Source organism: Callithrix jacchus, chromosome 9 (genome assembly GCF_049354715.1).
Source record: "Callithrix jacchus isolate 240 chromosome 9, calJac240_pri, whole genome shotgun sequence".
In the NCBI taxonomy this organism is placed as follows: Eukaryota; Metazoa; Chordata; class Mammalia; order Primates; family Cebidae; genus Callithrix; species Callithrix jacchus.
Genome location: NC_133510.1, coordinates 125,341,972 through 125,356,357, shown reverse-complemented (window position 1 = coordinate 125,356,357; position 14,386 = coordinate 125,341,972). Strand labels below are relative to the sequence as shown.

At 52.8% G+C, this 14,386-nt stretch overlaps 1 protein-coding gene across 10 annotated transcripts in view; it reads right to left on the bottom strand.

Moving 5' to 3' along the window:
- Positions 1-683: 683 nt before the first annotated feature.
- MLXIP (MLX interacting protein) overlaps positions 684-14,386 on the bottom strand; it is a 65,768-nt gene continuing 52,065 nt past the window's right edge. For 3 of the 10 annotated variants that reach the window (XM_078337505.1, XM_035257902.3, XM_035257905.3), the window contains 6 exons: positions 12,627-12,748; positions 11,931-12,032; positions 11,675-11,802; positions 11,291-11,414; positions 6,601-6,730; positions 3,925-5,989 (listed from right to left, as the gene is read on the bottom strand). In XM_078337505.1, the coding sequence (XP_078193631.1) occupies positions 5,868-5,989; positions 6,601-6,730; positions 11,291-11,414; positions 11,675-11,802; positions 11,931-12,032; positions 12,627-12,748 (728 nt within the window). In that variant the 3' untranslated portion in view covers positions 3,925-5,867. Of the gene's footprint in view, positions 921-3,924; positions 5,990-6,600; positions 6,731-11,290; positions 11,415-11,674; positions 11,803-11,930; positions 12,036-12,626; positions 12,749-14,386 lie in introns of those variants that run through there. The other 7 variants (XM_035257901.3, XM_035257904.3, XM_035257906.3 and 4 more) reach the window with 5 other exon arrangements.

The following is a 14,386-nucleotide window of genomic DNA, read 5'->3' as shown; positions in this document are numbered from 1 at the left end:
CTGTCCAAGCACAAGGAGCCAGTGGGTGGGTGCGGGGCCCAGGAAAATGGCAGAGAAAAAGCTTCTACATTAAACAGAGATGAGCCAAACCTTCTTGGTACCTGAACAAAGGGACATTTCTAAATGGTCAGCTTTCTAGTCTTTCCCATCTCTGGTGTGGGGTCAGTAACAAGCAGGGGGACAACAGTGCGCGGAGGCACCACTGTTTCTGAAGCCTTTGCAGAGCTGGGCCAGTGCCCCCTGTGCTCCTGAACACTCAGACACACGTGACCTCACGTGAAACTGTCAAGCATGCAGGGCTGATGCTGTCTGCCCAAATCCTGGATGAGGAAACAGGAAGTTTATAGGGGCACCAGTGAGCTCTGTCCACCTGGGTATGGCCTGGAGCAGTGGCCTGACTCATCAGCCCCTGCTGAGGCCACAGGGAGAACCCACCACACTGGGCCTTTCTTATCAGCCTTTTCGGGAAGGCCTGTCTTTAAGACCAGCGACTTTCCGGACACACCTCCAGAATTGCTCTCCCACCCTGGGTCTCTTCCTCACCCGGATGCCTCCATTCCGGGCCGATGACCCTCCCGAAGTTAGGAGTGTGCTAGCCAAGGGCATCGCTGTGCTCAGTTCTCTTCATTTTCCCATCTCTTCCATAGCTCAACAGGATAGCATTTAAGGCCACACATCACAGCTTTTCAAAAAAATAAGGTTTCTTTATTGTCTTGGATGCAAATATAGTTTTAAAAATGCACTGTAGTGTTAAATTCAGCTGGTGGAAACGTGCTTCTCGACAGCAGAGCGTCAGAGGGGCGTGCTCGAGGTGGCGTGGGCCGGGGGCCTCTGGCCAAACCAGACTCTTTTCTGGGTTTCTTCTTCAGTCCACGAGGTGTCATCATCTCCTCAAAGGAACCCGGCCATGATCACCAAAGCTCACACAAGAAAAAAACGCCATTTACACAAGAAACCGAAAGTGAAAAAGGACCAGAACATGGTGTTTCTGCTGTGAACAGAACAGCAAGTGAACCCGCTCCCCTTTCCCGGGCTGTGGGAAAAGATTCAGCTAGAGAAGCAGGGGCACTATGGGAGGCCTGTGGGGGACGGCCTGGAGCTGCAGGGCCCTGGCTGAGCCCTTCCTGCCTTTTTAACTGCAGGATGTAAACTCTATAGAAATGTACAGAACTTCAGTTTCTCCCAACCCTCCACAATCTCAACTCTTGAGACCACCAAATACCTGTTAGGAAACGCAGAAGAGGTGCGTTCAAATGAGCTACACCCAGGTTCAGAGCACAGAACCAACAGTGTGACTGGGACAAGGAGGTGAATTCTGCTACACGATTGAAGAGGATTTCACACAAAATTCCATGAAGTAAACACGCAACGCCAGCTTGTGCAAGGGCCCTCCCATGCACACACACATGCACACACACACAGTCAACATTCAATGTTAAGAGTTCCCTTTTCTTAACGGTTTTTGTGAACCCCGACAAGCAGAGTCCCATGTGGTGGTGGGGGCAGAGGGGGCTGGCCCTGGTAGAGGCATGGAGGTGGGGGTGGTCCTAAAGCACTTCCTCAGTATTCCTGGAGCCTCTGCCAAGCTTCCCACCTGCCCCGTGTGTGTCCCTCACATCACGAAAACCTGTCCAGCCGCCCAAGGCCATGGCACCCACCGAATGCCACAAACATGGTGCTGAGCCTCAAAACTCTTCAGCCTCCTTCCTTGCTGTCCCCTCTCCCCCGACAGGTGTGCAGACGTGGTAAAATCCTCTAAAGTAGAGATGTCAAGGGCCCGGAGACACATGCCACATCCCCATGCCAGACTACTTTGGCACCCTGGCACCACTGCACATGCTGCCTGCCTGGATCACTGCTGCCCAGCCCTCTCCCTCCTCCCTAAGGAAACGCTGGGGAGCAGGTATAGAGGTAAAAGGCCACTTTCCCACCAAAGGGAAAACAGGCTCAACTCATACCCAGGCTGCCTGCTAGGAGGCCTCAGATGGACCAGGCAGGGGCCAGACAAGGGAAAGGGACAGCTGAGGGTGAACAGGGGTGCTTCAAGCCTGCCGTCAGAGCCAGGGTAAAAAAAAGCTGGGCCAAAGCAAGGTCTGCCAGCGCAGGGCCAGGCCCACAGCACCCCAATCCCCCCACATACAGGGGTCCACTGGCCCGGGGCAGGCCCAGCTCCACTCCACAAGTTCTGAGAGTATAAAGTCTTGTCCAGATGATACCAAGACCTCACCAGCTCCTGGCTGTAGCTCCCACCTCTGAGAGCATTACCTGCGCCCCAGCTGCTGGCGGGGCCAGTCACAGTTGTGCACGGAGATGGTGTGGGTGTTTGAGACCCCCCTCCAGCAACAGACAGTAGTGCTGCATGCCACCGTGCTACTTTATCTGGGCAGGGACTAGGGGTCTGGCACCACCCTGGGATTTTGGGTGCCGTGCCCTCTAAGAATCCAAATTTACATCCTCCTAGCCAGCAGACAAACCTTAGGACTGACTTCTAGAAAAGGGAGTGTAGTCAGGGCCTACGGGTGGGAAATGGGAGGGCTGGCTGACAGCTCCAGGACCATGCACAGCACCAGGGGGTCTGCGGCTTTCCAGCCCCTTCCCCTCCACCAGACCCAATGCTGTCATCAGCACCAACAGCCAGAGCTGCCACTGCTTCCTGCTGAAGGAAGCCAGCCCGCTCGGGGTGTCAGCTGCTGCATGGCCTGATGGCTGACTCCCAGAAAGGCCCTCGGTGGCGCCTGCCCTGCCCTGGGGTCTCCTACCACCACAGAAAGCAGTAGGTGCGGCGCACGGGGATTTCCCAGAAACTGGCACGAGGACTTGTACACCGGCAGTTCTTCTGGCTGTTCTTTTTGGACTTTGTATTTTCTTTTTTTGAGACAGGGGTTCGCGCTCTATTTCCCAGGCTTGAGTGCAGTGGTACAATCTCGGCTCACTGCAACATCTGCCTCCCAGGTTCAGGCGATTCTCTTGTCTCCTGAGTACCTGGATTACAGGAGTGCACCACCAAGCCCAACTAGTTTTTTTGTATTTTTAATAGAGACAGGGTTTCACCATGTTGGTCAGGCTGGTTGTGAACTGACTTCAGGTGATCCACCTGCCTCGGCCTCCCAAAGTGCTGGAATTACAGGCATGAGCCACCCACCTGGCCTGTATTTTTAAAGGCAGGGTTTTACTCTGTCGCCCACGCTAGAATGCAGTGTGGCATGTTCATAGCTCACTGCAACTTCTAGGCCCAAGCAATCCTCCAGCCTCAGCCCCCCAAGTAGCTGGGACCACAGGTGCTCACTGCCACATCCGGCTAAATGTTTTTTGTTTTGTTTTTTTGTAGAGACAGGGTCTCGTGTTGCCAGGGCTAAGTCTCCAACTCCTGAGCTCAAGTCATCCTCCAGCCTCAGTCTCACAAAGTGCTGGGATCACAGGCAGGAGCCACCATGCAGGGCCCAGGTTGATTTTCTTTCTCTCTAAAGCGTCAGCATTGTGAAGTTTCTTTTACGGAAGTGGGGACAAGAGTCAGGGTGAAGTGAGTGTAAACAAAGCCCACTCTGCGGTCAGCATCCACTGGAGGCGGCCAGCAGAGTGGCCTCAGATGTCCCTGTGCCTGGCCCAGGAGCCCAGGACAGAGGTCAAATCTAGGGTCCTTGGTCTGGCTGGATTCATCAGGCAAGATTCCAAAACAAGAAAACCTCTAGAATAAGCAACAATCATGTCTGCGGCAGAGATATGGCACTGTGGCCCTATGGCCATGGCAATCGTGAGCACCAAAAGAATGAGTTACAGAAATGTCTCCTAGCATCTACTAGACAGTCGCTAGGATGGACGGATGGATGGATGGACACACACACACACACACACCCCCTTCAAGGCTCACACAACCTAACAGCCTTAAATATCTGAAGGAACAGAATCACATTAAGTCAGCAGAGGGAGAGGTAGGCCGAAGCAGCAGGAGGCCAATTTTATATCCCATGGAGTTTTAAAAAATGAATCCCCAGCAAGGCGTGGGGAGAAAGCCACTGATTTAGGAAGAGTTCTTGGCTCAGCCAACCACCGCATTATCTACACGTTTTACAAAGGCACGAAGTGGAGAGGGGCTGCACTCACCACCCTCCCCAGGGCCTGCACAGCTGGCCACGTTGGGTTCTTCCTTTTTCCCTTCTGGCCTTGGTGGAATTCCTATCATGGTGGTCTCTGCCTTTGGGATGATGCTGTCCTGCTTATCCCTAGGTAAAGGATGGAGTCTATTAGCATTTCCCAGGGGAAATTCCAAGGACCAGCCTGGCCTCATCTTACGTTCACCCCATGGGAGTGTGATCTGGAAAGCCTTTAAACACGCACTCTGGGTGGCTTAGTGGTGTCACCAAGCTGCTCTTGTGTGGGGCTGAAACACAAGGGGGCAGGCAGCTGGCCGGTGGCCTACAGTGGAGGGAGAACCCCCGCAGGCCTGCAGGAGCCAGGGAGAGCCTCCAACTGGATCTAAACTTTGGGGGCAGCCCAGGGGTGCCCCTCTTCACATGGCTCCCAGGCTCCCTCAAAGCCTTCCCCAGGCCCTGCAGGCAGGGAGGGCAGAGGTCGCCTGGAAAGCCTGCTGGCAGCTCAGAACTCCTCAGCAGGGCTTTAAAGCACGTTCTTCGAGGAGTTACTCTTGGCTGGGCTTCCTGAGTGCTAGAGAGAGTGCCTGCCCTTGCAGAGGTAACCAGAGAAAGGCGAGGATTGAGGCTGAGCCAGCCTGTGGCTATGGACTCAGAATGGCCCTTAGCCCAGCCATGCCTCCACCCAGCCCAGATCTGCGTAGATTCTTTGCTGTCTGATCTGAGAGATGCCTAGAGACAGCTGAGGGCTGATGACCGCAGACTGCTGCCCGCCAACATTGTTTCCTTCTCCAAACACAAGACAGGACAGACTTTCGAGTGTGGGGCATCTTTGGTCCGACAACTGTCTTGGTTTGGGGCTCCCCGCTGAACGATATCAGACAAGATGACAAGGCTGACAGCAGGAGGTGGAGTCTGATCTTTTGGATGCTAGAACTTCAGGGTTCTAAGCTCCTACTGGACACACCTGACCTGTCCACAGCTGTAGCTGGAGGTGTGTGGAGAAGAAGGGCAGAAGGGCCACGGTGGTGAGGTGACATCCAAGAAGGCCCTGTGGAGCTCTAAGAGGACAGATGAAACATGCCCAGCAGGGCCTCCCAGCCAGAGCAGCCACTGTGCATCGTATGCTTCCATTCTGGTCCTGTGTGTCCCGCATCCATTGTTTTTGCAAATGTGTGTCCTCGGGGGTCTCTGAAGAAGGCACTTCCCCCGGCAGCCTGCCATGCATAAGCCTGAATAGAAGCCCAAGTCCATCCACAAGGGCTGGGCGCTGTCAGAGTTGAGGGGAGAAAGAAAGACACCTTCTAACTGCCCCATGGGCAGGCCAGAGAGTAGAGCAGGACATCAGAGGCATGCGCGTGGACAGGCATGGCAGAAGGGACGAGGCTGGGTCTCAGGACAGGAGCAGGCCCTGTCACCCTCAACCTAAGGGTTCCACTCACCGGCACTCGGCCTGGCAGGCCACCAGGAGGGCAGACCAGCACGGCCAGCAACTTCCCTTTTGTCTGCCCCAAGGGCAGTGGAGGTTGGTAACTGAGGTCACTGAGTAAGAGAGTTCACAGCAAGGGGGTCCCAAAGGTGGGCTATTGCTGTCAGCAGGCCCCGAACCTGCTTCAGACCTGAGCAAGGCCTCCCGACAGTGCGGTGGGCCAGCAGAGTTGGTGGGAGGCACCGAGGCTGAACGTCAGGAAGGGCTGGGGGGTGGGGGGGCGCAGCCTCCTCTCCATGGGCAGGGAAGGGTCTCCTGGCATCTCACATGGCCACATGCCAGCTAAGCAGCTAAGACTCCCCCAGTCTCTTGCCAATCCTGGTGATAGCCTCAGACGCCTGCTCTGGCAGCTGTGCCGGGTCTGTGAGGATGGAGGTGGAGGTGCTCAGCTGCCGCAGCGTGTTCAGCACCACTGAAAGACAGAGAGGGTCAGACACAGGTGGGACACAGACCACCACACACTGCACGCCTAGCTTTGGACCTATAACCCACGTGAAAATGCTCAGGCACTGGTGAGCGGCAGCCACACTGGACTGCACGGAGGAGTGCCAGGGGCCTTCTCCAAGACCTGGGCACTCACCCCTCTGCCTCCAGCAGCCTCCCCAAATCTGAGCAGGAGCTGCCGTGGGCGGAATATCCCATGCTGCTTCTGCTGCACTGGGCTGCCAGCTGTTCTGATGTTAAGCATCTATAACCTTAACATATGGGATCATCTTTGCTTGTTATCAGAATTAAGTAAGAAAACACATCTGAAGGCACCTGATACAGGGCCTGGCAAATAGTGGGCACTTGATCCATGCAAGCTGGGTCTGAGCAGGCTGGCAGAACATGAAGACAGGAGCCTGGTGCCCACTCCTGCCCCCATTGGGGGCTCCTGAGGGCCTCCTGGATGGCATTGTGCCCTGGCCCCACCTGGCTGCCCGAAGTGGAGTCTGGATTTCCCCCAACACTGTCTTCAGCCCGGGGTTATCCTCCCTCCAGGACTAGCATGAAGTCCCCCTGCCCTGGCACCGCTCCACTCACTCGGCCTGAGGATGGGCAGGGAGCAGTGCTGGTCCAGCCAGGACAGCGCCGTGCGGTGCAGCTCCTCCAGGCTGCTGGTGGACACCATGCCCTTGAACGACTCGAACAGCGGCTTGATGATGATGCTGAACTGCAGCTGTGGTTAAAGAAAAGGCAGGCACAGAGGAGGGCTGGGGATGTGGACCCAAAGGTGGCTGGGCTGGCCTACTCATTTCCCCTGGGACTAGTAAGTACCTGTACACAGAGAATGGATCACTGGGAAAAACAGGGAGAGACCTCTAGGCAAGGAGTGTCTTCTACTTCATGAAAACACTCTGCTTTAACTGTACCTGGACAACAGAGCCAAGCCCCAAGCAGGCAGGAGGCAGGGACACAGAGGTCTCTAGTATGGAACAGGTCCCAACACAAACATGTGACCAAAATCGTTCTTACATACATTGGTAGGAACATCAGAGGCGCAGAGCAGGGGAAGGACAGAAGCTGGCTGAGCAAGATGGTTCACACCTATAATCCTAGCACTTTGAGAGGCCAAGGCAGGTGGATCATTTGAGGTCAGGAGTTCGAGACCAGCCTTGCCAACATGGTGAAACCCCGTCTCTATTAAAAATACAAAAATTAGCTGGATGTGGTGCCGGGCACTTGTAATCCCAGCTACTCAGGAAGCTGAGGCAAGAGAATCGGTTGAACCCAGGAGGCTGAGGTTGCAGTGAGCTGAGATTGTACCACTGCACTCTAGCCTAGGCAACAGAGCAAGACTCTGTCTCAAAAAAAAAAAGAGGGGAACGATCCAAGATGGCCGATCACTAACATCCCGGGATTGCAGCACTCAGTGAAGGCGCGGAGAACTAGAGGACGCCACACTTTCAGACAAATTCTGGTCGCTCACGGAGCAGAAGATCCCCCAGTGGAGGAAACACACGGGTCGCCAGCGTGACTCTCGTGGCCGGCGCAGCAGTTCCGCCGGCACCTCGGCGCAGCAGCTCTCGGAGCAGAGTAAACAGGTTTGGAAGGGCCCCCAGCACGACACCAGAGCCCGACGCAGCGGCTGTGACGGCACCTCAGCGCGGCAGCGCTCAGCGCAGAATAAACGGGACCGGTTCCCCTTCTGACCGAGGTTTGGAGCCCTGGGAAGGCAGAGTCGCCTACTACGGACACAAGAAGGAAGCCAGACAGGAGAATCCTGGGCAGAAAAGCACCATCAGTTTTAATGCGCTGCTCTGGCCCTGGGAACTAACAACCTGGACGCCCACTCAAGAGACCTAATCTGAAAGTTGGTAATTTCAAAGACGACAGGAGGATAAATTCACAATGACGGGAAGAAACCAGAGTAAAAAAGCTGAGAATACTCAAAGTCAGAACGCCTCTCCCTCTAAAGATGATCACAGTTCCACATCAACAATGGAACAAGGCTTGATGGAGAACAAGCGCATCCCAATGACAGAATCACGCTTCAGGGAATGGATAATAACAAACTTGCGTGAGTTAAAAGAACATGTTGTAGCCCAACGTAAAGAAACTAGGAACTTTGAAAAAAGGTTTGATGAAATCCTATTGAGAATAGACAACTTAGAGAGGAGGATGAGTGAATTAATGGAACTGAAGAATACAATACAGGAACTCCGAGAAGTATGCACAGGTTTAAACCCTCAAATTGTTCAAGCAGAAGTAGGGATATCAGAGGTCAAAGTCCAACTTAATGAAATAAAACGTGAAGAAAAGATTAGAGAAAAAAGGATAAAAAGGAATAAGCAAAGTCTCTAAGAAATGTGGGACTATGTGAAAAGACCAAATTTACGTTTGATAGGTGTACCGGAATGAGACGGAGAGAATGAATCCAAACTGGAAAATACCCTTCAAGATACTATTCAGGAAAATTTTCCTAAACTAGCGAAGCAGGTCAATATTCAACCCCAGGTAATACAGAGAACACCACAAAGATATTCCTCAAAAAGAGCAACCCCAAGGCACATAATCGTTAGATTCACCAGGGTTGAAACGAAGGAGAAAATACTAAGGGCAGCCGGAGAGAAAGGTCAGGTTACCCACAAAGGCAAGCCTATCAGACTTACAGCAGATCTCTCAGCAGAAACTCTACAAGCCAGAAGAGAGTGGGGGCCAATATTCAACATCCTCAAAGAACAGAACCTTCAGCCCAGAATTTCATATCCAGCCAAACTAAGCTTCACAACTGAAGGAAAAATAAAATCTTTTATGAACAAGCAAGAACTCAGAGATTTTATTACCACCAGGCCTGCTTTGCAAGAGCTTCTGAAAGAAGCATTACACACAGAAAGAAACAACCAGTATTAGCCTTACTAAAAATATACCAAAAAGTAAAGAGCACCAACATAAAGAAGAATTTACACCAACGAATGGATAAAACAGCCAGTCAACATCAAATGGCAGTAACCCTAAATTTAAATCGACTAAATCCCCCAATCAAAAGACACAGCCAAAACCCAACGGCATGTTACATCCAGACCTGTTTCACATGCAAGGATACACAAAGGCTCAAAGCAAAGAGATGGAGAAAGATTTACCAACCAAATGGAGAGCAAAAATAAATAAATAAATAAATAAATAAAAAGCAGGAGTTGCAATTCTCGTATCAAATAAAATAGATTTTAAAGCAACAAAGATATAGTGGTAAAAGGATCAATGCAACAACAAGAGCTAACGATCCTAACACCCAGATACATAAAGACTTAGACTCAATGAGACAGAAAATTAATAAGGATATCAAGGACTCGAACTCAGATCCGGAACAAGTAAACTTAATAAATATTTATAGAGCTCCCCACTTCAAATACACAAAATATACATTCTTGTCAATACCACATCACACCTACTCATAAGTTTAAATGAAACATTGATTGGCCATTATTAATACCCAATTTTTTTCAGAATAAAGCAGTATTTCCGTTTACTCTCCCTCTTTCTTCCTTTCCTTTACTTATTATTTTTTTTTTCTTTCCTTCTCTCAAAAAAAAAGAAATCAACTTGTAAACCTCTAGATCCAGGTCGGCAATGTCTCATTGCTTGATTTCCTTCCTTCTTTTCCCTTCCTTCCTTCTTTTCCCTCCCTCCCTCCCGCCACCCTTCTTCCCTTCCTTCCTTCCTTCCTCCCTACCGTCCTCCTTCCCTCCCTAAAAAAAAAAATAAAAAGGCAGGAGCCGTCTGCCTGAAGGTGGTGTTTGCCTTCTGTGTTAAACGCAAAGGTATGTGTGTGGGTCTCCTAGACCAGCTTAGTGAAGGTCCAAGGCCTGTTTCCTCTGGGACTTCGATCAGGAAGGTGCCCAGTTCCCCCACCTCGGCCCGATGATGGGGAGTGTGCCATTTTATCAAAGAGGCTCCGATTCATTCCAGACACCGTCCAGCCCTATGAATGACAGGGATAAGGCGCGCAGTAAAATAGCAACACAGGGAAACTAGAGCTGGTGCCTGTCATCTCTTCATTTAAAAACTGCCTCTTATAGCCAGGCACAGTGGCTCACACCTATAATCCCAGCACTTTGGGAAACCAAGGTGGGTGGATCACCTGAGGTCAGGTGTTTGAAGCCAGCCTGGCCAACGTGGTAAAACCCTGTCTCCACTAAAAACACAAAAATTAGCCAGGCATGGTGGCAGATACCTGTAGTCCCAGCTACTTGGGAGGCTGAGGCAGGAGAATTACTTCAACCTGGGAGGTGAAGATTGCAGTGAGCGGAAATCATGCCACTACACTCCAGCCTGGGTGATAGTGATACTCCGTATCAAATAAAAAAGGAGAAAGAAAATAAAACTGCCCTTTAGAGCCTAGGCAACATGCTGAAGCCCCGTCTCAACACAAAAATACAAAAATTAGCTGGGCATGGTGGCATGAACTTGGAGTTCCAGCTACTCAGGAGGCTGAGGCAGAAGGATGACCTGAATCTGGGAAGGTGGAGGCTGCAGAGAGCCATGACTGCATCACTGCACTCCAGCCTGGGCGACAGAGTGAGACCCTTTCTCGGGGGGGGAGGGGGAAGAAACAAACAATAAAAACCTGCCCCTTCCAGCATACACAGGTGCCCTGCCCTGTTTGGCAGCTGCAACTGGGATTCTCTCCTCCTGCACGACTGTCTCCTCTGTCAGACCCATGCCCCAGTGTCACGTCTAACTCAACTCATGTGCTGACTGTTTACTCTGTGGTAGAGCAGTGGCAGGGTGGGGAGTGACCAGGCAGGAACCCCTCCCCGTGAGAGCCAAGCTGACACCTGGAAGGCCGAGTGCAGGGTGGCCTTGGCCCGAAACAGCTTCTAGCACTGAAGTGGACGTGCTCCATTAGGCTTCAAATTGGGCTCTGCCACTTGCCCTCCCGGTGGCTTCAAGGACCAAGCTGGCTGCCAGGCTGCGGGACCACGCCTCCTTCCCCTGCACCTTCTGTAAGTAGCTCTAGCATTCTCCTGATTTCTTAAGGACCTAGAGAGCAAAGCCTACCGTTCTACCTCCCTAGCCTTTCCTGCAAAGCACCGTGAAGCCCCATCAACAGCCATAGCCCACACAGCAGGCCAGACCACTCTCTTCTGAGATGGACACTAGCACTGCCTGTCATGAGGAGCTTGGTGACAGCCATTTAAAGAGTCTTTCTAGAGTAACTACAGTGTCATGGTCTGTGGCTTCAGTGCATTGGCTGAGGGCTAGGAAGAGCAAAAAGAAAACCCAAAGATACAATCCAGAACTTCCAATTCTGCAGGGTCCGGTTTTTCACGTATTCATCAAACATGTCTCTCATGTGATCGAACTGGCGCCGGGTGACAGGGACTCCCGTGGCAGGGAGCAGCTGCTGGCAGGAGCTGAAATGACAGGAGCAGGGGGAGCTGTGGAGCAGCCAGTGGCCCATAAGGACCCTGGGACACGAGATGGGCAGGGCTGGCCAAGAGCTGGGCCACAGCCAGGTGCAGAGAAGAGAGGTCTGTGGAAGGAGGGTGACCAAGAGCGGAACTAATGTAGTAAAGAGGCATCGACCAGTGATGAGGCCTCAGGGTCCCACCTCTGAGACAGGCTTGCATGGGGATGGGGTGCCTGGTTGGAGCCCCAAGGCTCAGAAGCTCACATGATAGTGGCATTGAGCTCCTCGATCTCCTCCCGCAGCCGCCGGGCCTCCTCCTGCATCTGGCCCCTCTCCTGCTGCAGCTTAGTGATGTACTCCACGGTCTTCTGCAGCGTGATGGCATGGCTGGTCTGCAGAAGGGGCAGGTGGCTGGAGGCGGTGCCCACAACCAGCAGGCCTGCCACCAGCAATGACCATGCAGGGAGCACATCCTGCCAGCTCCCCTGCCCTGCCACAGCCCATGCTCTTGGCAACTCACCAGCTTGGAATTGTTGGAGATGAGGCTGTTGAGTGTGTCGAAGCCCATCTTAATGTTGAAGCGCCTTTTCTGCTCAGCTGAGATGTGTTTCATCTGCCGGTTCTGCTGGAGAACGCACTGGTCACTGAGACATGCATGCTGCAGGCACAATGCCCACACCCGCTATGCTGATGGTGGGTGCCTAAGGGCCAAGGCTAGAGGGCTATGTGGGAGGAGGGCATGACAAGAAGCTGTAGGCTCCAATGAGGAGCTGGGAGGGGACAGGACTAGGAACCCTAGAAAACCAGCACTGCAAAATGGGGTGCAGCCAGGGCAGGAAACCACGGGCTGAACTGGGTGCTGCCCAGCCTGCCGTAAGCCTCTCCTTCCCTACCCAGTCCCGCTTCCTCCCCCCAACCCAGCCCTGGTGCCCTGGCCTCTCCGGGGCCGGGCAGCCTGAGTGGCACCTGCCACACTAGGTGGACTCACTGTTGGCTCCGGGGTTTGGCGCCTACCCAGAAGCCTCCAGTGGGCCCACCGTCCCCACAGGCTGGTTCATGGGAAGGGACAAGGAGAAGTCTATTTCTGATCCACCCCTGCCTGGGGCAGCTCTGGCTGGGTCTAGGTCTAAGTTCCAGACAGACACAGCTTAACATCCTTCTGCCCTTCCCTCCCATCCTCCCAAGGGAACCAAGACCCGAGAGAGACATTCGGTACCTTTAATGCAGCCAGGTTTTTGGGGTCAGATTTCCCTGAGCAGTTGTTCTGGGGAGACTGAGGGCTGGGGCTCTGCTCTGATGCGCACGGAGAGGCCTGCCCTGAGTTTGGGCAGTCCCGACCTGGTAAGAACAGTCTCCTCTGAGGGATGGAGCTCTGGTCCCCCAAAGCCACCAGAAGGCAGCCTGGGGTCTCTGCAGGGTTATGAGGTGCTTGCTGCTACCCACGTATGGCACTTGGTTCTTTAAACTGTGCACACATGCTTCCTTGGATTTTTCTTACCTATTCCCTGAAAATTTTAACTTAATAACAACAACAAAAACACCCTTAACCCACACAGAACACAATGGAGCAACCCTGAGTGACATGCTCCAGTCACTGGTGTCACTTTAGGAGGTATTTCCCAGGTGGGCTCTTTATTATTATATTTTTTAATTTAAAAACTTTTTTTTTGAGATGGAGTTTCGCTCCTGTGGCCCAGGCTTCAGTGCAATGGTGACATCTTGGCTCACCGCAACCTCCGCCTCCTGCCTCAGCCTCCTCAGCAGCTGGGATTACAGGAATGCACCACCATGCCCGGCTAATTCTGTATTTTTAGTAGAGATGGGTTGGTCAGTCTGGTCTTGAACTCCCAATGTCAGGTGATCCACCCACCTCAGACTCCCAAAGTGCTGGGATTACAGGCATGAGCCACCACACCAGGCCACAAAAACATTTTTTATAGAGACAAGTTCTCACTATATTGTCCAGGCTGGTCTCAATCTCCTGGGCTCAAGTGATTCACCTGCCTCAGCCTCCCAAAGTGCTGGGATTACAAGAGTGAGTCACTGTGCCCAGCCCAGGTGGACTCAGCCTTCTTGGCCCATGCTGCTTTACTGTACAGATGCCTCCACTTCCTTTCCTCTGCGCTGGATCATCTTCCCCCAGCTCCCCGTGAGACTGTGCAGCAGGCTCTAAGTTCTGTGTTCTGAGACTCCAGAGACAAAGTGATGTTGGCTCTAACCTCTCCCTCAATTATTTGAGGGGCTTGACTCATAACTTTCCTTCCTCATTTGTGTCTTGCTGACGGAGGAGGGAGACAACTGGTGCTCACAGAGTTCCGGGAGCAGCTACACCATGCTTTTGTTTTTTTTGAGAGACTCTTACTCTGTCACCCAGGCTGGAGTGCAGTGGCTTGATCTTGGCTCACTTCAACCTCCACCTCCCGGGTTCAACTGATTCTCCCACCTCTGTCTCCTGAGTAGCTGGGACTATAGGCACATGCCACCAAACCTGGCTTTTTTTTTTTTTTTTGGGCAGGGATGAGGTTTCACCATGTTGGCCAGGCTGGTCTCAAACTCCTGACCTCAAGTGATCCACCCATCTCAGTCTCCCAAAGTGTTGGGCGTACAAATGTGAGCCACTGCCCCCGACCCACATCATGCTTTTATTTAAGAAAAGGGGACATTTCTATTTCTCTTCCTGGCGTGGCAGGCATTTGAGGGAAGGGGCCCCATCTGCCTGCATCCCCTACCAGCAGCACAGCCTTGGGCAAGCCGTTCATCCCTGACCTGGCCTGTTGGCTTCTCAGATGTCCCTGGGCAAAATCAGTTCTGCCCTGACTGTCTCACCCTTGGAAGGCCCAAGAGTGAACATGGGGCACAGACCTGCTGGGGAAGGCCACGTTGGTGCCCAGATAAGGCCGGGCGGCTTCTGTGGCCACAGCAACCCCAGGCTGACATTCCCAGAGACTGGAACACCAGGGTCCCTCAATCCCTTCA